Below are 19,927 nucleotides of genomic sequence, written 5' to 3'. Positions count from 1 at the left end.
GGATGCCATTGCACACAGTAGGCCTTTAAGAAACCTTGGCTGAATGCTGTTTTTCTGCACTGATCTGTGTGGTGGTGAATCCAGATGTCTCCTCGTTATACAGGCTGGAGATACCAGGTTCCCTTGTTGTCTTTACATTGCCTGGGTGCAGTCTTTGGCACACAGTAGGCCAACTTATCAATGTACATTGATCTAATGATGGAAAGGATTTTAGTGATCAGCTAAGCTAAGACCCTCAGTTTATAATCAAAGAAAGGGAGGGAGGGAAGGAAAGAAGGGAAAGAAGGATGGAAGAAAGGAAGAAAAAAATGAGAGAGAGAGAGAGAGAGAGAGAGAGAGAGAGAAAGAAGAAGAAGGAGGAGGAGGAGGAGGAGGAGGAAGATGAAGAAGAAGAAGAAAGCAACAGATATCCATATGAGAATACCAGAACTCATAGCCATCCTTAGACAAGCACTAGCTATGTGCAAGTCACCACCTGCTTCATCTATAAAAGCAGGGCGCGGATGGCGCTCGCCCCCTGGAATTGTTGTGAGAGTCCAGTGAAAAAATATTTGCAAAAGCTCTCAGTGTCTGGCACATAACCGGCACCATACAAATGTCAATGATTATCATCATCATCACACAAGTAAACTACAAAAAAGTTCCAAGTACACAGGGTGTCAGAGTAAGGTCTCTCAGGAACTGGCACCTGAGTGTGGGAGCAAACAGTCACGGGAGACTTAGTTTAAGGCTGGAAAGGACCTGCCAGGACCTCATTTTACAGATAAACAAACTTAAGGAATGGCTTGTCCAGGGTCACACAGCAAAACGTCAGCGTCTGATTATAGGTATTATTAACATAAGCCTGCGGGAGTGAATTAGGCCAGACCTACAAAAAATGAGGGGGTTGGCCCAGATGACTTCTGGGATGGGTTCCAGCTCTCCTCTATTATCCAACAATTCCATGAGAGTGGGTAAGTCATTCTCCCTCCCTTCTCCAGCCTCAGTTTATCCATCTGTGAAATGGGGAGGTTGGACCAGTCCTTCCATCTGTGACTTTGCCACAAGGACCACCTATGTCTCTTATTTCAGCTGTGAATGCAGAGAGTGTATTTAATGGACATTTGCTAAACAAACACTTGTTGCAGCCTTATAATCCATCCAGACTGAGAAGATTCCCTTGGGCACACCCACAATGCTCAGTGACTTGGTAGACAAGGCACCTCCTCCCTGGATAAAGGGGTCTGTGGGGGCCAGTCCCATCAGACCACAGCAGAAAAAAAAGTCACATGTGCTGCTCACCACAGGGCCAGAGCTAAGGGGATAGCAACTCTGGGAAAGAAGCCCAGACTCTCCGGCTCCAGCCGTAACCACAGGCCCTCGCCCTCAAAACTGCCCCACTCTTACATTCTAGATTGTCAGTAACAGGACAACCTGAGACAACAGCAAGGGGGGCCTGGGAGAGAGGGGGAAGAGAGAGAGAGAGAGAGACAGAGACAGAGATAGAGATAGACAGAGAGAGATAGAGACAGAGAGAGACAGAGAGAAAAACAGAGAGACAGAGACAGAGAGAGAGAGAGAGAGACAAAGGTGTGTGTGTGTGTGTGTGTGTGTGTGTGTGTGTGTGTGTGTGTGTATTAGGACCGTTAGGGCTCAGTTTATCCCCATAATTAATTCACTGTTTGCTCAGCAAACAGTGGGGAGCAGAGGAAAGAGTACAGGGATTGGGAGACACAAGACCAGAGCACCACAGTAGGTGCTTAATAAATGCTTGTTGACTGAAATAAGAATTCCTGAGCCTCAGTTTCCTTGGGAATAAGATGGGTGTTGAATTTGATGATGCACAAAGGTCCTTTCCTGGTTCTGGGTGTTGGAGGCCTTTTCTGCTATGAGTCACGGGCCCAAGGACACCGTAATCACCTTCTCCACCACAGCCGGCTTCTCTAAATGTCTCACCTTTCTCATTGGGCCCTTACTGCTGCTGTTGTTCCACCTGACAGACCAGGAAGCCAAGGCCAGGGGGCCTTGTACAGTCTCACCAGTAGCAAGCATTTAATAAATATTGGTTGGACGGCAGCCACCACCTCCCAGTCTGAAACCTTGCTCACAACCCCTGGGCCACCAAGCCGAGGAGCCCTTCTCGCCCTCCGGTTCCTTCGTCTCCCTTCCGAGCACCTGGTTCCGGTGCTGACCTTCTGGGATCCAGGGGCCGTATCTCAGGAGCAATCTGGGGTCTGGGATCCACGGGCAGGAGATGAGGCAGCGCCTCTGGGGAGAGGCTGAGTAAGGTGGCAGCTTCCTGGACCAAGAACGTTGGGGACTGGAACTTGGGATTTGGAGAGAAGCAGATGGAGGGGATGCTGAGCCCCTAAGCCGGCCAGGGTGGGTGGAATCTGGTTTTGAATATTTTTCCCTTTGACCCTGATCATATCTATATGTTCATTCATGAGCTGGGGTTAGGGTTGAGAAGCCAATAGAAATACAAAGAACTTAAAAGAGGCCCTGTCCTGGTGGTCAGAATTGTATCTTGATTTAAGAGAGTTTCAGGTGAGAAAAAAACAAAAGAACACCTCCTGACTATGATTTTTATTAGTTATTTTTTACAAGCTTCTAAAATAGCAAAGGGAGAAATGGAATCTTTTATTCTAGGCCAGAAAATAATCATTGTAGTGACCAAAGTCACAGTGGCTCTGAATGTGGGGACCTTGGCAAAATCACCAGCCTCTGACATGGACGGAGGGATAAGAAGGTCACATCACCCATCCTAGAGGGAGAAATTACCTGATGGAAACGGGGAGCAGAGAAGAGTCCAGCCGAACCGTGGCCCGACAGGTACCTGTTCACTATCAGACTTTAAATCCTAGCTGCTTATACTGACCCAATATGGGTCTGGTAAGTTGAATGTGAGTTCACAAAATCATGACTTATTATCAGTAAATGTGTGAGTTGTGTATGTATTTTATACACTTACATATGAGGGTCACATAAAAATTTCTCTGGTGAAGAGGGGTCGTGAATGGAAAAGTTAAAGAAGCCTGAAGGCCCAGCCCCTAGAAAAAGGGGTCACAATGGAGAGATTCAGCCCCGGGAAAGGATGCTCATTTTATCCAGTGGAATAAATACTGGACGTGAGTTATAATCCTGCCTCTGATTTACTGAGGCACGATCTCAGAGACCTTAATGGTGAACGGAGGGGGTTGTGCTAGGTCCTCAAACTTTTTAAATAGGGGGCCAGTTCACTGTACCTCAGACTGTTGGAGGGCCGGACTAGAGTAAAAACAAAAACTTTGTTTTGTGGGCCTTTAAATAAAGAAACTTCATAGCCCTGGGGGAGGGGGATAAAAGTCCTCAGCTGCTGCATCTGGCCCTCGGCCGTAGTTTGAGGACCCCTGTTAGAGCCTCAAAGGTCCATTCCTGCTCTAGAGCTAGGACTAATGCAAAATCTGGTTCTGTAACCTGGGAGCCCTGACCCACATACATCTGTTTTCCTCCTCAAGGGAGCTGGGCTGGAATTGAGCCGAAGGTCTCTCCTCCAGCTCCAATTTCAGGACCCAATGAAGGTCCAATGAGGTAATACACGATGAGAGTTATTAAAAGGTATGATGTTCAATATGGATCGATATGATGCAAAATGTAAATATCATTACAAAGGTAATATGTAGGCAGTTAGTAAGCTGATTCATAATATTGATAGATATGTGATAGATATGATAGATATGAAAGTGTGCAGTAATACAAAGATAATATCCAGTTATTAAATGCTCTAATATATAATATTGATAGATAATATATATGCAATATTACAAATATATGGGCAGTTAGTAGACTGATTTATAATATTGATAGATATGATTTATGATAAATATGAAAATGTGCAGTAATACAAAGATAATATCCAGTTATTAAATGCTCTAATATATAATATTGATAGATAATATATATGCAATATTACAAATATATGGGCAGTTAGTAGACTGATTTATAATATTGATAGATATAATATGTAATAGTGCAAAGACCATACAGTTATGAAATGCTCCAAATATAATATTGACAGATATAATAAGTGATATCATTATATAGATAATATATGGGCAGTTATTAGACTGATTTATAATATTGATAGATATGATATAATATGTAATAATGAAAAGACAATACACAGTTGTTAAATGCTGTATAATACTGATAGATATGATTTATGATAAATATGAAAATGTGCAGTAATACAAAGATAATACCTAGTTATTAAATGCTCTAATATAAATATTGATAGATAACATATATGTAATATTACAAATATATGGGCAGTTAGTAGACTGATTTATAATATTGATAGATATGATATAATATGTAATAATGAAAAGACAATACACAGTTGTTAATGCTGTATAATATTGATAGATATAATTTAATATGTAATATCATTACAAAGATAATAAATGGGCAGCCACAAAGATAATATATATGGGCAGTTATTAGACTGATTTATAATATTGAGAGATATTGTATAATATGTAATAAAGCAAAGACCATTCACAGTTATGAAATGCTGCAAGAGATAATATTGGCAGATATAATGTAATATGTAATCTCATTACAAAGATAACCCACGGGCAGTTATTTTGATTTATAATACAGATAGATGTGGTGTACTATGTAATAACACAAAGACCACACACGGAGTTACTAAATGCTCTAATATATAATATTGAGAGTACAATTAACATAATATTACAAAGAGAATCTATGGGAAGTTGTTAAACTCTTAAACTCTTTAATATATGATATTGACGGATATGATGTAATAAATAATATTACAAAGATAATAAATGGGCAGCCACAAAGATAATATATATGGGCAGTTATTAGACTGATTTATAAATTGAGATATTTTAATATGAAAAAGCAAAGACCATTAAGTTATGAAATGCTGCAAGAGATAATATTGGCAGATATAATGGGCTTTAATCTCATTAAAAGATAACCCACGGCAGTTATTTTGATTTATAATTTGATAGATGGGTGTACATGTAATAACACAAAGACCCAACACGGAGTTACTAAATGCTCTAATATATAATATTGAGAGAACAATGTAACACAAATTCAAAGAGAATCTTGGAAGTTTTAAACCTTAAACCTTTTAATATAGATATTGAGGATATGATGTAAAAATAATATTACAAAGATAATAAATGGGCAGCCACAAAGATAAATATATATGGGGTTATTGACTGATTTTAATATTGAGAGAATTAAATGTAAAAAAAAGACCATTCAAGTTATGAAATGTTCAAGAGATAATATTGGGATATAATGAAATGTAATCCCCATTCAAAGATAACCCAGGGCAGTTATTTTGATTTATAATACAGATAGATGTGGTGTACAGAATAAACCAAAGACCACACACGGAGTTACTAAATGCTCTAATATATAATATTGAGAGATACAATGTAACACGTAATATTACAAAGAGAATCTATGGGAAGTTGTTAAACTCTTAAACTCTTTAATATATGATATTGACGGATATGATGTAATAAATAATATTACAAAGATAATAAATGGGCAGCCACAAAGATAACATATATGGGCAGTTATTAGACTGATTTATAATATTGAGAGATATTGTATAATATGTAATAAAGCAAAGACCATTCACAGTTATGAAATGCTGCAAGAGATAATATTGGCAGATATAATGCAATATGTAATCTCATTACAAAGATAACCCACGGGCAGTTATTTTGATTTATAATACAGATAGATGTGGTGTACTATGTAATAACACAAAGACCACACACGGAGTTACTAAATGCTCTAATATATAATATTGAGAGATACAATGTAACACGTAATATTACAAAGAGAATCTATGGGAAGTTGTTAAACTCTTAAACTCTTTAATATATGATATTGACGGATATGATGTAATAAATATTACAAAGATAATGCACGGACGCAGCCTTAAGGCGCCGGATGAATCAGCCATTATGGTTATTTTCGTGGACATTAGTTGGTGTTAATTATGATTATGAGCGTTACTTGGAGGGGGGTAAGGGGGGGCAGGGTTGCTCGGTCTCAGTTTTCCCACCTGGGCCCCGCCCCAGACCACGCCCCTCCCGCCGAGGCCCCTCCTTCTCCAACCTGGCGTCCCGCCCCCTCCGCCATTTCCGTTACCTCCCGGCCGCCCGGGCCTCTTCCTCAGTCCCAGCAGTTTCGCGCCAAACTTTCCCGGGCCCACAAAATGGGGCCGGCGGAGCGGGGCGCGGCCGTGACGTCGTTCTGCGCGGGCCAATGCGCTTCCCGTCCAGGTTGCGCCTGCGCGGAAGAGAGCGGAGGGCCGTACGGGTGGATAGTTACTAGCCAATGGCGAGGCTCGCTGTCCCAGCGAGAACCAATGGGGTGGCTCCTCGCCCCGGCGACACAACGTCCTGAGTCTGTTTTTTCCCGCGAAACTCCTGCAGCCTCCCGGGTTTCGCGGTCCAGGTAACGTGGCTTTGGCCGGCGGGAGGCGAGGGGGCGCTGGTAGGGGCGACAGGGCCAGAGGTCGGGGACTCGGAGGGGGTCCTCGGGGGGAAGTTTGGGGAGCCAGCGAAGGCTCGGAGGGGGCCGAGGAGCCCGGAAGGCTGGGATGGGGAGAGGCTGAGAGAGTCCGGCGTCCTGGGGGCGGGGCCGTGGGGGGGTTGGAGCTGGAGCCTGGGAGGGGCGCCGGGGGTCCTGGGGCGGGGTCATGCGGGGTTGGAGCCGTGGGGGCACCGGGGGCCCTGGGGGCGGGGTCAGTGCGGGGGGGTTGGAGCTGGAGCCCGGGAGGGGGCACCGCGGGGGCCCTGGGGGCGGGGTCAGTGCGGGGGGTTGGAGCTGGAGCCGGGCACTGCGGGGCCCTGGGGGGGCCGTGCGGGGGTTGGAGCCGGGGGGGCACCAGGGGGTCCGGGGCGGGTCAGTGGGGGTTGGAGCCGGGGGGCACTCGGGGCCCTGGGGCGGGGCCAGGGGGGCTAGCTGAGCCCGGGAGGGGGCACCGCGGGGGCCCTGGGGGCGGGGTCCGCGGAGGGCGGCCCCGCGTGACTGCGCCCCCCCTCCCGTCCAGCCTCTGCAGCTTCAATCATGTCCGGCTTCGATGACCCCGGGATCTTCTACAGCGACAGCTTCGGGGGGGACCCCGGCGCCGAGGAGGGTCAGGCCCGCAAGTCCCAGCTGCAGAAGCGCTTCAAGGAGTTTCTGCGCCAGTATCGCGTGGGCACCGACCGCACCGGCTTCACCTTCAAGTACAGGTGTGAGCCGGCCTGCAGCGGGCCCCAGCGGGAGGGCCGGGAGGGGCCTGGGGGCAGGGGGCAGCCGGGCCGCGGGGGGGCCTTAAAACAGCATGTCAGAGGGGAGGGGCCTTAAAACAGGGAATGTCAGGGCTGGGGGGGCCTTAAAACAGGGAATGTCAGGACTGGAGGGAGCTTAGAACGGGGGATGTCAGGGCTGGGAGGGAGCTTAGAACGGGGGATGTCAGGGCTGGGAGGGAGCTTAGAACAGGGGATGTCAGAGCTGGGAGGGAGCTTTCAGGTCTCCCTGTCCCTCCCGTGGGCCTCTAGCCCTGAGCCCTCTGCCGTGTGTGTCTTAGAGATGAGCTCAAGCGCCATTACAACCTGGGCGAGTACTGGATCGAGGTGGAGATGGAGGACCTGGCCAGCTTCGACGAGGACCTGGCCGACTACCTGTACAAGCAGCCGGCCGAGCACCTGAAGCTGGTAAGGCTTCCTGCCCTCCCTGGGGCGCCCCCTCCCCTGCAGGGCCAGCCCTCACCACCTTCCTGTCCTCCCTTCTCAGCTGGAGGAGGCGGCCAAGGAGGTGGCGGACGAGGTGACCCGGCCGCGGCCTGAGGGGGAGGAGACCCTGCAGGACATCCAGGTCATGCTGAAGTCTGACGCCAGCCCGGCCAACATCCGGAGCCTAAAGGTGAGCGAGGGCAGGGCGGAGGCTGCCGAGGCCACGCTGCCGTGCCAGTAGCTAGTGAGTTCTCTGTCACTAATGGCATTCAAGCAAATGCTGAATGGCTGCTTCTGAGATGCAGAGAGAGCTCCTCCTTCAGTTCGGGCCGAGACTTTGTGATTTATAAGGACCTTTTCCACACTCATTTTAAAGTTCCTTAAATTATTTGCGCCACAGTTTATTCATCTGTAAAATGGAGAAATTGGATTGTCACGTGGAAGAGAGATCGGCCTAATTTGTGAAAGGTTGGCCTTATTGTTAGCCCGGTTCTTACTTCCAGAAGGTGGAACCAAATGTGGGACAGGCTACCTGAGAGGGAGTGAGCTCCCCATCACTAGAACTCTTCAAAAAGAAGATACATGACCCTTTGTCCATGAAGTAGTAGAGGGGATTCTGGTTCAGTTATGGCTTGGGCTTGGTGGCCCGCCATCCCAGAGGGTCTGTGATTCTGAATGGAGTGTCAGGACTCAAACTTGGCTCTCCAGTGCCCAGCCTCAGTGCTTCTCTGCAGGCTGGAATCTAAAGTGGGAGCAGGGAAGGTCACATCTCCTTTCCTTCCTCTCTCTCTCCCTCCATCTTTCCCTCCTCTTTCCCTCCTTCCTTCCCTCCTCTGGCTCTGAAGTGAAGGGTTGGGCTGAGCAGGCCACTTCTGGCTCAGAATCTCTGTTCTGGGAGTCTCGGTCCCACCTAATCTCCCCCTGTTCTCGCCCAGTCTGACATGATGTCCCACCTGGTGAAGATCCCGGGGATCATCATCGCGGCCACGGCGGTGCGCTCCAAAGCCACACGCATTGCCATCCAGTGCCGCAGCTGCCGTAACACCATCAATAACATCAGCGTGCGCCCGGGCCTGGAGGGCTACGCTCTGCCCAGGAAGTGCACCACGTGAGGAGCCGGGGGCCTCTGGGCATTGCGGGCTGGGCCTGGGGGTTCTTCTTGGGGAGGGGGCTTGCCCGGGGCCGTGGTGTTTGCAGTGGGTCCCAACCATCCTGCCCTCTGCCCTGACACTCTAGGGATCAGGCCGGCCGCCCCAAGTGCCCCTTGGACCCCTACTTCATCATGCCCGACAAGTGCAAGTGTGTGGACTTCCAGACCCTGAAGCTCCAGGAGTGCCCAGACGCCGTGCCCCACGGAGAGATGCCCCGGCACATGCAGCTGTACTGTGACAGGTGAGGGCACGGGGAGGGACAGAGAGGGGGGCTGGGGGCCACCCTGGAGCCCCGTGGATGGGGATCTGGGCCTGTCGGGATGGGAGGTGCTTGTAACTCTAAGTGCGTGTTGGGGCTCCTAAGGAAGGCACACCCCCAGAGGGCAGGAGCTGTGCTGTTTCTCTTTGTGTCTCTAGGGTCCAGCCCACAGGTGGTATTGATTGATAGCTGAGGGCCTCTGCCTGGCTTTGTGACCTCTGGGATTGAACAAAAAGGACCCTAAAGGTCATCTTGTCCAGTGCCTTCTCTTAGAAAAAAGGAAGCACCCCCTGATCCAGAGCGGGTGGGAGAAGCTCAGTGTCTACGAACAGCCCTCTATGTGCCAGATTTTAACTGTCTCTTGCCCGCCTTCCTCTCTCTTCCAGGTACCTGTGTGACAAGGTCGTTCCTGGCAATCGAGTCACCATCATGGGCATCTATTCCATCAAGAAGTACGGCATGAACTCGGCCAAGGGCCGGGACCGGGTGGGGGTGGGCATCCGGAGTTCCTACATCCGCGTCCTGGGCATCCAGGTGGACACCGATGGTTCGGGTGAGTGGGCTGGAAAGGTGACAGCCCATCTTGGGGGCGTAGCATCGGGGGCTGGCACTGGCTGCCCCCCTTTAGAGAAGGGAACCTGAGGCCCAGGGAGGGGAAGGCCCTTGTTCAGGGTTTCCTAGGATGCAGATCCATGTCTACCAACTCCCAATCCTGTGCTTTGTCACTGATGTAAATCTGTGCTTTTTGGAAGATTATCCCCTACAGCAGGATGAGGTAGACACGGGAAAGAGTCAGGGAAGAGGTGGGCGGCTGTTGTGAGCGTCCGGCTATTAATTAGGGCCTGGGCTAGGGCAGTGGTTGTGGACACGGATGAGTGGGTGGGCAGATGATGATAGATGGGTATGTGGGTGGATGGATGATGCATGATGGATGGATAAAAGGGTGATGGATAAATAAGATGATAGATTGATGGATAGGTGGATAGATAGAAGATGATGGATAGATGGAAGGATGAATGATGAAAAATGGATAGATGAAAGGATGAAACAATGATAGATGTGTGGATGGATGGAAGATGATGGATAGGTAGAAGGATAATTGATGGGTAGAGAGAAGGATGATGGATGGATGAATGGATCAGTTGGTGGATGGATGCTGGAAGGCTGGATGAACAGGTAAGTGGCTGGATAGATGGATGTTTGGATAATGGATGAATGGATGGAAGGATGATGGGAGGACATATGGATGAAAGAATAAGCAGACTTAATAAATAATATTAATTAATAATTAAATAAGATTAAATGATAATAAATAAATAAATCACTGTGCGCCAGGGATAGTGCTAAACATTGGAGATACAGAGAGAAAAGCCAGATAGTCCCTCCCTCAGAAGACTTACATTCCGGTTTTTCTAACTTAAACAACAAATAAATTGGGCATTATCATTCACAATAGAATAGCAAAGGCAGATGGGATGTAAAGCTGTGGGTTTAGTAGGTACGACTTTCCAGGTTTAACTTTCCGGGTCTTGCCATCTAAATCTGTGGGGGAAGGTGTGGAGATAGGGGTCTGGTAGCCGCAGTCTTTTGGCCTGCAGTAGTCTCAGGGGTGGAAGGGAGGGCCGTGGCCAGACATTATGAAGGAAAGATGCACTGGAGGTAATGATGCTGGAAGGATGGCTGGCTGGGGGTGGGGGGTCTGAGTCCCGGCTTTGGACGAGCACTTGTGCTCTGGCGGCCTCGGTCCTACATCTGTCAGGAGTTTGGGGCATCCTTGTCACCATGGTCCCCACTGGCGCCGTTGCTTCCCAAATGATCTTGGACAGATCTTTCTTTCTCTATAGATGAGGGAGCTGGACTTGGTGGGGTCAGGATTAGGGTCCCGTGGCCTCGGTGGTCCTGGCTCACTGGGCCTTTCCCTCCCCAGGCCGCAGCTTTGCCGGGTCTGTGACCCCACAGGAAGAGGAGGACTTCCGGCGCCTGGCGGCCATGCCCAACATCTACGAGGTCATTTCCAAGAGCATCGCCCCCTCCATCTTTGGAGGCATGGACATTAAGAAGGCTATCGCCTGCCTTCTTTTTGGGGGCTCCCGCAAGAGGTGAGGGGAGACGGGGAGAGGGCTGGGGGCCCTTCTGACAGATGGGGATCTGGGGTGGGAAATGGTCTGGTCCCCAAGGCCTCGGTATATTCCAGGCAGGGGGTGGCAGTTTGGGGGCTTCTGTTCTTTCTGGGCTTTCCCCATCTTGCTAGTCTTGCCTGAATGGATTGCAGAGCCTGCCCGTTGTAAAGTTCTGAGCCAGCCTCCCCCATTCAGTGAGCCAGCTCTTGTCACCCCTCACACATCTGCCCCTCGCTCCCCTCCCAGGCTCCCGGACGGACTCACCCGTCGAGGAGACATTAACCTCCTGATGCTGGGCGACCCCGGCACGGCCAAGTCTCAGCTTCTGAAGTTTGTGGAGAGGTGTTCCCCCATTGGGGTAAGTGGTGCAGGGTCGGGCGCCCAGGGGGTCACGGGGCAGGGGCCGGTCTGTGCTGCCTCCCACTGGGGGTCAAGGAAGAATACCCAGAATTAGGGCTGTGCTAGAAGGTAGTGAGCTCTCCGTCACTGGAGGTCTTCCAGCACCGCAGCTTGCAGGCCAGCTTGTAGAGGAAATGCGCTTGGGGCCTCAGTGCGCACCTTTCTGGTTTCCTCACCTGTAAAATCTGGGGCTTGGACTTGGCTTTGAAGGGCCCTGACTCTCTCATCTCTCAGAAGTGGGATGGGCGGGGGACAAGAAGGATGGGTGCGAGGGCCCAGGCCCCTCAGAACCTCCTCCAAGGCAAGGCCAGTGCCCAGACCTCAGAGCAGGCCGGGGCCCCAAGGGCCACCACTGGATGGCTGTGGGGAGCTCCCTCCCTGCTAGGACAGCCATTGTCCTTTTGCAAGGAAGCTTTTCCTAGGACTGAGCCTCAGCTTCTGCCCGCTTCCTTCCCCTCACCAGCCCGTGCCTGGTATGACTGACTTCATGAGGCCCTTTATGGGCCTCATTTTCTCTCTAAAATGGGCAGAATTACAACTGCCCTTCCTGCTTCCAAGGATCATTGTAGGGTTGCTGGGAAGCTGATGCTCAGCAGGGGCCTGCCCAGCGAGGGGCACAGCCTAAAGTCTTCTATTTGTCGGTGTCTTTGGAGTCTGAAGAGCTGGATTCAAGTGTTGTCCCCAATAGGTACCAGCTGTGTGCCCTCGGGCACGTAGCTTCATTTGTCCTCTAAGGCTTTCCGAGGGGGTGCTGCCCTGTATTGGTGGATGGAGTTTCTCCCCCAGGAGTTTTGTGCCTCATTTTTTCTAACATTTTTCCCCCATCACCTTCATTTCTGAATTGATTTTTTCCCTCCTCTGCCCAGTGAGACATCCTTGATCACAAAGAAGAAAAAAGACAGTTCAGCAAAACTAACCAGAATGTTCATGCAGTCTAACTGTATGCAGCATTCTACTTCCACAGGCCCCCACCTCTTCAGTGAAAGGAGGGAGGTGCTTCCCCTTTGTGCTTTGGGGGTCTGTTCTCTCATTTGAGCCTCAGCAGTGAGTCAGTCGTCGGGGTTCAGCCAAGGAAAAAGTACAGAAAGCTGAATCTGAGTTTGAGATCTGACTTTGCCCCTCTAGGACCTGCACAAGTCAGCTTCTTAGGCATGGAATATATCATTTTTAGGCCCCTTCCAGCTAGAAATCTATGATCCTGTGGAAGCCCTGGTGAGATGGGTGGTGGAAATATCATCCCTACTAGAGAGGGCAAACTGAGGCACCCAGGTCACAATAGCAGGGCCAGAGCCCAAACCCTGGTCCTCTTACTTGAAGGTCAAGGGCTCTCTTTCAAAAAAAAAAAAAATTAATCTTTTTTATTTTGAACTGAACAAAACACCAAAAAAAAAAAAAAAAAAAAAAGCCACTTCCAATAAATGCAGTTGAGTGGAAAAGCAGGATTGTTCCTGAGACTGAATCTCCGGGATGTACAACTCACTTTTCTTTTTAAATTTATTTAAAGCAGTAAATTCAGCAAGGGATCTTCACAGTGGTCCTTCAAGGACTTATAAGCTTTATCATATTTTAATATAAGTTTTGATTGTTCTATCTAGTTTGTGTATATCCTGTGTTTCTCCAAATACCCCTTCCTTTCTCCCAGAGAGAAACCCAGTCCTGGTTCCAGGGGTGCAGAACGGGGTCTGTGGGGTGCAGGAGAGATTTCAGGAGGTGAACTTGGATGGAAAAAAGAACGACGCTTTTGCTTTTCCAGATGAATAACTTTAATTATGTCAAAACAGGATTCTAGAAGGGGTCCAGGACATGTCCAAGGAACTTGGGGGTCCTCCTTTCTTTCTCTGCCTCCAGTTTGGGAAAGTCTCAGCACTTTGGTGCCCCTTTTCCTCAAGGCCTCCCTCCCTCCTATCCCCTAGGTCTACACCTCTGGAAAGGGCAGCAGCGCGGCCGGCCTCACGGCCTCCGTGATGAGGGACCCGTCCTCCCGCAACTTCATCATGGAAGGAGGGGCCATGGTCCTGGCCGATGGTGGCGTGGTGTGTATTGATGAGTTTGACAAGGTGAGGCCTGACAGGGGTGGGTCAGGGCTGGGGGGTGGGCCTGGGCCTGGGCACTGGGCCTGAGTAGTACTTGCTCTTAGGTGGCCCAGTCTAATGGGGGTGGGGATGAGGGGGGTTCCCTCTTTTGTTACCACCTCTCTCTCCTTAAGCATTATCTCTTTATGCACCGTCTATTCCTGTCAGTCCATCTATCTCTCAGTCTCTATCCATTCATCTATCTGTCCATTCATCTGTCTTCATCCATCTACCTATCCCTTCATCTCTTCATCCGTCTGTCCATCCATCCTCTATCCATCCGTCTGTCCTTCCATCTGTCCATCCATCATCTACTTGTCCATCCATTCATCCATTTGTCTTATCTATTCATCTGTATGTCCATCCATCTATCCATCCATCCATCTATCTATCCATCCATCTGTCTGCCTGCCTGCCTGTCTCCCCATCCATCCAGCTTCCCCTCCATCCCCCTCCCCTGGCGCTTCTCTGCCTACTGGACAAATGCTGAATCACCGTTTGGCCACGAGCCATAGGCCCCCCCCCCTTCATCCTTTAAGCCTCAGTTTGCGGGGTCACATGGGACCTGCCCCCACAGGGAGTTGTGAGGGAGGTACTCTGGCAGCTGGAAGCGCTTTTAGGCCCCGGGCCTGGGTGATGGTGGGGGTTAGTCCAGCTGCCTCTCACTGGGGTTGGGGGACCCTGAGCGCTGCAGAAACGGCCCGGTCACCCTGACGCCCAAGGGCTCTGACTCACATGGAGCCCCTTCCCATGGGCGCGGGCCTCCGTGGGGGGTTGGAGCAGGCCGGGCCTTAGCCGATCCCTCTCCGGAACAGATGCGGGAAGATGACCGAGTGGCCATCCACGAGGCCATGGAGCAGCAGACCATCTCCATCGCCAAGGTGGGCGGGCGGGGTGGGCGGGGAAGGGGTGGTCCGGGATGATTGGCTGGGGGTGAGTGGGGGCGCCCCCAGGCCCACCCCGCTGACGCCCCCTGCCCCGCCCAGGCCGGCATCACCACCACCCTGAACTCCCGCTGCTCGGTGCTGGCCGCCGCCAACTCCGTCTTCGGCCGCTGGGACGAGACCAAAGGCGAGGACAACATTGACTTCATGCCCACCATCTTGTCCCGCTTCGACATGATCTTCATCGTCAAGGATGAGCACAACGAAGAGAGAGACATGGTACGGGGCTGGGGGGGGGGGGGGGGGGGGCAGCAGCTCCATCCCGGGAACACCTGCCCGTGCAGGCCATGCCCCTGGGGGGGCGGGGCCTGGTCCCCTGCCTGTCCTCCTGGGTCTGTCCTCCTGGGTCTGTCCTTGGGCCCGGCTGTCCCTGGCCCGGATCCTGGGCCCTTCCCGCTGTGAGAGGGAGGCGCCCCTGACGTGGGTGTGTGCCCTGTGGGGCAGCAGAGAAAGCGCGGCCTTGAAAGGGGAGCGCCAGGCTTGGGTCCTCCCCGGCCCCTGCTGAGCCCCAGGCGGAGGGGAGGCTCCGGGGAAGTCCCGCTTCAGTCCCTCCCCCCTCTCGGGGCGTCCCCCCCTGCACAGCCCCTGAAGCTGCCTGGTCCCGCCTGAGGGGCTGAGAGGACATGGGACGGGGGAGCGGGAGGAAGCTGCTGCAGATGGGGAGACTGAGGCTCGCTGAGGGCTTGTCGCGGCGTAGCGGGGCCGGCATCAGATCTGGGCTCTCCGGCTCGGGGCTCCCAGTGCCCCTTTGCTGCAGAGATGGCAGCGCTCTTCCCGCTACCCTCTTGCTGCGGCTCTCAGTCTCTTTGCGCCCCCAGCATCCTCCCCCCTTCGCCCCCCTCCCCCCCTGCTCGGGGCGGGCTGGTAAGTCCCCCACGTGCCCCCTTGTGCCCCCAGACTCTGGCCAAGCACGTCATCACCCTGCACGTGAGCGCGCAGACCCAGACGGAGGCCGTGGAGGGGGAGATCGAGCTGGGGAAGCTGAAGAAATTCATCGCTTACTGTCGATTGTGAGTGGGGGGAGTGACGGGGGGACGGGGGGGGGGTTCTGGCTAGTCTAGGTGCTTGTCCCCTGGCCTCCGGTCGTCCTCCTTGGGCAGCAGCGGCCTCAGGGTGTCGTCCCAAGTAGCTCTGCCCGATTCCATCCGACGGGCGCCGGGCACTCGAGAACGGCCGAGGGGCTCTCCCACCGCGGGCCATCCCTCCGCTCTCGGCCGGGCTGTTGCTCTTTCCCCTTTTGACAGCTCGGACGTGGCGTGGCTCTCAGTGGTGCTGGCCGAGGGCCCAGCTCTGGGCAGGGGTGGCCGGGGATGGGGGTGGGACGGACCCCCAGTCTTGGGGCCCGAGATGTGGGGCTCAGACCGAGAGGCCGCGGCTTCCTGTCTCTGTCCCTTCTGACCACGGGCCCTCCCCAGACGGCTCTCACTCCTCATCCCCTCGCCCACAGGAAGTGCGGGCCGCGCCTGTCTGCGGGGGCTGCCGAGAAGCTGAAGAATCGCTACATCCTGATGCGCAGCGGGGCCCGCCAGCACGAGCGCGAGAGCGAGCGCCGCTCCAGCATCCCCATCACCGTCCGGTGAGCCATGGGGGGCCCTGAGCTCCTGCTCCCCAAAGGGCCTCCGGGGGCGAGGCTGTGGCCTGGAGGGGGCCGGGCCCTGGCTGAGGCACCCTGCCTTCCCCGCCTGGGGCCGCTTCTAGTGGGGCCAGCTGGGTGGCCTCACCCCAGAGAGGGGACTTTACCCATCCTCCCTTCCATCCTTCTTGCACCAGAAACCAGCACGACCTGGCCAGATCTCACCTCAGCTAAGTGACCGTCCCTTCCTCCTTAAAGTCAGGGCTGGCACCAGCTGGCTCCAGAGCCAGGACCTGTGCTCCCTCTGGGGGGGGGGGGGAGGGTCTCTTGGTGCCCCCCTTCATCCTGTCCTAGCTTCCACCCTGCTTAACAGGGGCATGTCCCACTGGGCCAAGGGCACCAGGGCACATCGAGCTGAGCAGGGCCACCGGGGCACGTCAGGACCAGCTCTGTCTGGTTGGAGACCCCCCAGGGGCTCATGGTCCCCTCTCCCCATCCTCACAGGCAGCTGGAGGCGATCATCCGCATCTCCGAGTCCCTCAGCAAGATGAAGCTGCAGCCCTTCGCCACGGAGGCCGATGTGGAGGAGGCTCTGAGGCTGTTCCAGGTGTCCACCCTGGATGCTGCCCTGTCCGGCTCCCTGTCAGGTAAAGGTCGGCCCCGGGACTTGGCTCAAACACCCTGGGGGCCTTGCCCTTGCCCAGGGTCCCTCAGCAAGTGTCTGGTGCTGGCGGCCCTGCTGCTCCCTGGCCATGTGCCCGGCAGGCTCCCTTCCCTCTGCACCTGGGCCTCCCCGGGGGGGCGGGGTTTTGGCTGGCTCAGAGTAGCCTGGCCCAGGGTGTGATCATGGGCTTGGAGTCCGCTCTCCTGCTCCCTCCAGTGGATACTCTCCAGGCCTCAGTTTCTCCCTTTCTCAAGTGAGGGGGTTGGGCCAGACAGCCTCTGAGGTCCTGGGCAGCCCCCGAGGTCCCAGATAGTCCCAGACGGCCCGTGAGGTCTTAGAGCTGAGCCAACCTTTGGTGTTGGACCAGAAAGGCTCACCCTGTGCCTTGTCTGGCAGTCTGGGGCTTTTGGGGGGGAGTTGTGGCCCTCCATGACCGCGGGCTTGTCTTCCCCGGCCCCCCGCACTGGGAGCCCACCTCTCTCTTTCCCCCCTGGCAGGAGTGGAGGGCTTCACCAGCCAGGAAGACCAGGAGATGCTGACGCGCATCGAGAAGCAGCTCAAACGCCGCTTTGCCATCGGCTCCCAGGTCTCCGAGCACAGCATCGTGCAAGATTTCACCAAGCAGGTAGCACCCCGCCCTCCCCTGCCCCTCCGCTCTGCCCTCACTGCCCCCTTTCCTCTCCCTTCCCCCCCTGCTCTTCTTTACCCCTTCCCCCATCCTCCCCAGTGCCCTCTCCCTCGTATTTGTTCTGTGTCGGAAACACTTAGTCATTGTCCCAGCACCCAGGAGAGCTCTCCTCAAGAGTGTGTGTGTGTGGGGGGGGGGTCGCCATTGTCCCGGCCCAGAGCCCGGACCCAGCATGTAGTCAGTGTTAAATAAGTGCTTGTTGATGGAAGGCCTGAACTGTCCCGAGGCTTCTAGAAGGCACCATTCAGCACAGGGGCAGTGGGACGCTTCCCCACTGCCCAACGGTACCTGGCACAGGCTGGCACTTGATAAAGGCTTGTCGAGGCCGTGTGTTAGAGTGGAGAGAGAGGGTAGTTGGGAAACCCAAGCCCATTTGCCCATCGGTGACATGGCCAGCACTGATGGAGCACCTACTGTGTGCCCAGCCTCCTCCCCCCCCCCCCCCCCCCCCCCCCCCCCCCCAGCACCGAGAGTGCTCCCAAGGAGCGATATCGTGGGCAGGAATGCAGCCCCAGTGGCTCGGGCCCACAGCTCTACCCTAGCTGCCCCCCCTTGGTGACGTGGCCCTTCTGGGGCTCAGCAGGCAGGGGGTGCCGAGGGGTCCCCACTTCCTGCCTGTTCTAAAGCCACCCTCCCTCTGCCCAGAAATACCCCGAGCACGCCATCTATAAGGTCCTGCAGCTCATGATGCGCCGGGGTGAGATCCAGCACCGCCTGCAGCGCAAGGTGCTCTACCGCCTCAAGTGACCGTGGCAGGACCCCCCGCCCCCCTTCAGCCGTTCCCGTTGCTGCTGTTTCCAGGCCAGGCCACCCCCCAGGCCCTTCCCTGGGTCCCCTCCCCTGCGGATGGAGGCTCCAGGATGGAGGCCCCCGCCCCAGCGGTTTGTAAGTTGGCTTTGGTAGAAGTGGAAAGTTCAACTTATTTTGGAAGTTTTGATAACAATAAAGAAGTGATTGATGATTTTGGATACAAGAGCTGCTCCTGGAAGAGATTGGGAGCTGCCCTGTGGCTGACTCAAAGCTGCAAAAGAGGGGAGGGAGGGGGTACTTGGGGCCCGCCACTTGGGGCAGGGCTGTCCGGCCGGCCCCTTCCTCCTGGACCGCTCAGACCAGCAGGAGTGAGGCCGGGGCGTCCCCCTCCCCAGTCAGGGCTGGTTGGCCCCCTGGCTGCCACTCACAGACCCCGGGCCCAGGACTGTCCAAGGTCACAGCCAGCACATGTTGCTGCCTCTCAGGCAGGAAGCCCCCAACTGACCCCACCACCACCACCAGCTCTTGGGCAGGGAGGGAGGGAGGGGAGAGCCTGCTGCACTTGTTCTGTCCTTTGGCCTGCAGCTGGCCTCCCCACCTCCTGGCCTCCATCATTGTCTCCCGGGCACTAGCTCATCATTACCATGACGGGGAGAGGGGGTCAGGCTCTGCAGAGGCCGGCCTCCTCCTGGAGGTAATTCAGGTAGAAAACCTCCTGGAGAGAAGGCAGAGGCTTTGTCCAAACCCAAGGAGGGCTTCCCAAGCCTGGAAGCATCTCCAGCCTTTCTCCTCACAAAGGGGCCTTGACTCTTGTCTAAAACGCCCTCTGACTCTGGGACTGGGAACTGACGCCTCCGGCAGGGGTCAGAAGTGGGCTGGGGGCACAGCCCTCCAGTCCCCCCCTCTCCAGGGGCTCAGTGTGTATGAATATTGGAATCACTGTTGAAAACGAGGCCCAGGGATCAGCAGGTAAGGAGGGCCCCACATTCAAAAGTCGGTCACGTCTATTAAATATGATCGAATATCCAATTAGATGTATTCAGTTAAACGTCAATTAAATGCTAATCAGAGCCATTAAAACCCCATAAGAGCCACATGATCTCCCCATGTGCCCGGGTAATCATGAAGGGAGACAAAACAAGGAATTATCCCCCCTCTGCCCGGCGAGGCCCAGGTTGGGGTCAGTGCCCGAGGGGGGGGCTGGCCGAGGCAGAGAGGGGGGCCCTGAGCTGGGGGGGCCTCAGGAGCGGGGGCAGGCGCAGAGGCAGGGGGATGGAGGTTAAGGGGAAGTCATTGTCTCCCAGAGGCGAGGAGGGACCGAAGATGCATCTGGGACATGGAGAAGAGGTAGAATCCAGGTGAAAGTGGCGGCCTGGGGAGTCCCGAGGGCAGTGTTTGATGTGGGCCCAGCTCTGACAGATGCCAGCTTAGGGTTTGCAAAGCACTTTACACAATAACCCCTTGGTCCTCTGCATCACAAAGTAGGCGTTCTTATCCCCGTTTTACAGATGAGGAAACTGACGCCTGCCCCGGTAGAGTTCTGAAATGGGAATCTTGGGGGTCTTCCA

The 19,927-nt window shown here is 53.7% G+C and overlaps 1 protein-coding gene and 1 long non-coding RNA gene across 4 annotated transcripts; both read left to right on the top strand.

The window, feature by feature from the left end:
- The first annotated feature begins 2,179 nt into the window (after window positions 1–2,179).
- On the top strand, window positions 2,180–4,285 carry LOC116419306. The gene is made up of 3 exons (XR_004229581.1): window positions 2,180–2,361; window positions 2,629–2,811; window positions 3,477–4,285. It is a non-coding gene; the product is annotated as an uncharacterized LOC116419306 (long non-coding RNA).
- A 2,034-nt stretch (window positions 4,286–6,319) lies between these two features.
- Window positions 6,320–18,582, top strand: MCM5 (minichromosome maintenance complex component 5). Of its 3 annotated transcripts, none has more exons than XM_031938079.1 (17): window positions 6,320–6,474; window positions 7,073–7,256; window positions 7,595–7,721; window positions 7,801–7,929; window positions 8,675–8,847; window positions 8,976–9,131; window positions 9,536–9,702; window positions 11,077–11,248; window positions 11,516–11,627; window positions 13,582–13,725; window positions 14,556–14,621; window positions 14,727–14,903; window positions 15,582–15,694; window positions 16,132–16,260; window positions 16,762–16,904; window positions 17,419–17,546; window positions 18,255–18,356. In XM_031938079.1, exons 2-17 carry the CDS (start codon window positions 7,090–7,092, stop codon window positions 18,354–18,356), a joined length of 2,205 nt encoding a protein of 734 aa, XP_031793939.1. In that variant the 5' UTR covers window positions 6,320–6,474; window positions 7,073–7,089. The 3 variants fall into 3 exon arrangements, with proteins under 3 accessions (XP_031793939.1, XP_031793940.1, XP_031793941.1); XM_031938080.1 differs by lacking the exon at window positions 6,320–6,474 and adding an exon at window positions 6,478–6,513; XM_031938081.1 differs by lacking the exon at window positions 6,320–6,474 and having other exon boundaries at window positions 18,255–18,582.
- Window positions 18,583–19,927: the final 1,345 nt, after the last annotated feature.

Source organism: Sarcophilus harrisii, chromosome 5 (assembly GCF_902635505.1).
Source record: "Sarcophilus harrisii chromosome 5, mSarHar1.11, whole genome shotgun sequence".
NCBI lineage: Eukaryota > Metazoa > Chordata > Mammalia > Dasyuromorphia > Dasyuridae > Sarcophilus > Sarcophilus harrisii.
This window is presented reverse-complemented; position numbering and strand designations above follow the sequence as displayed.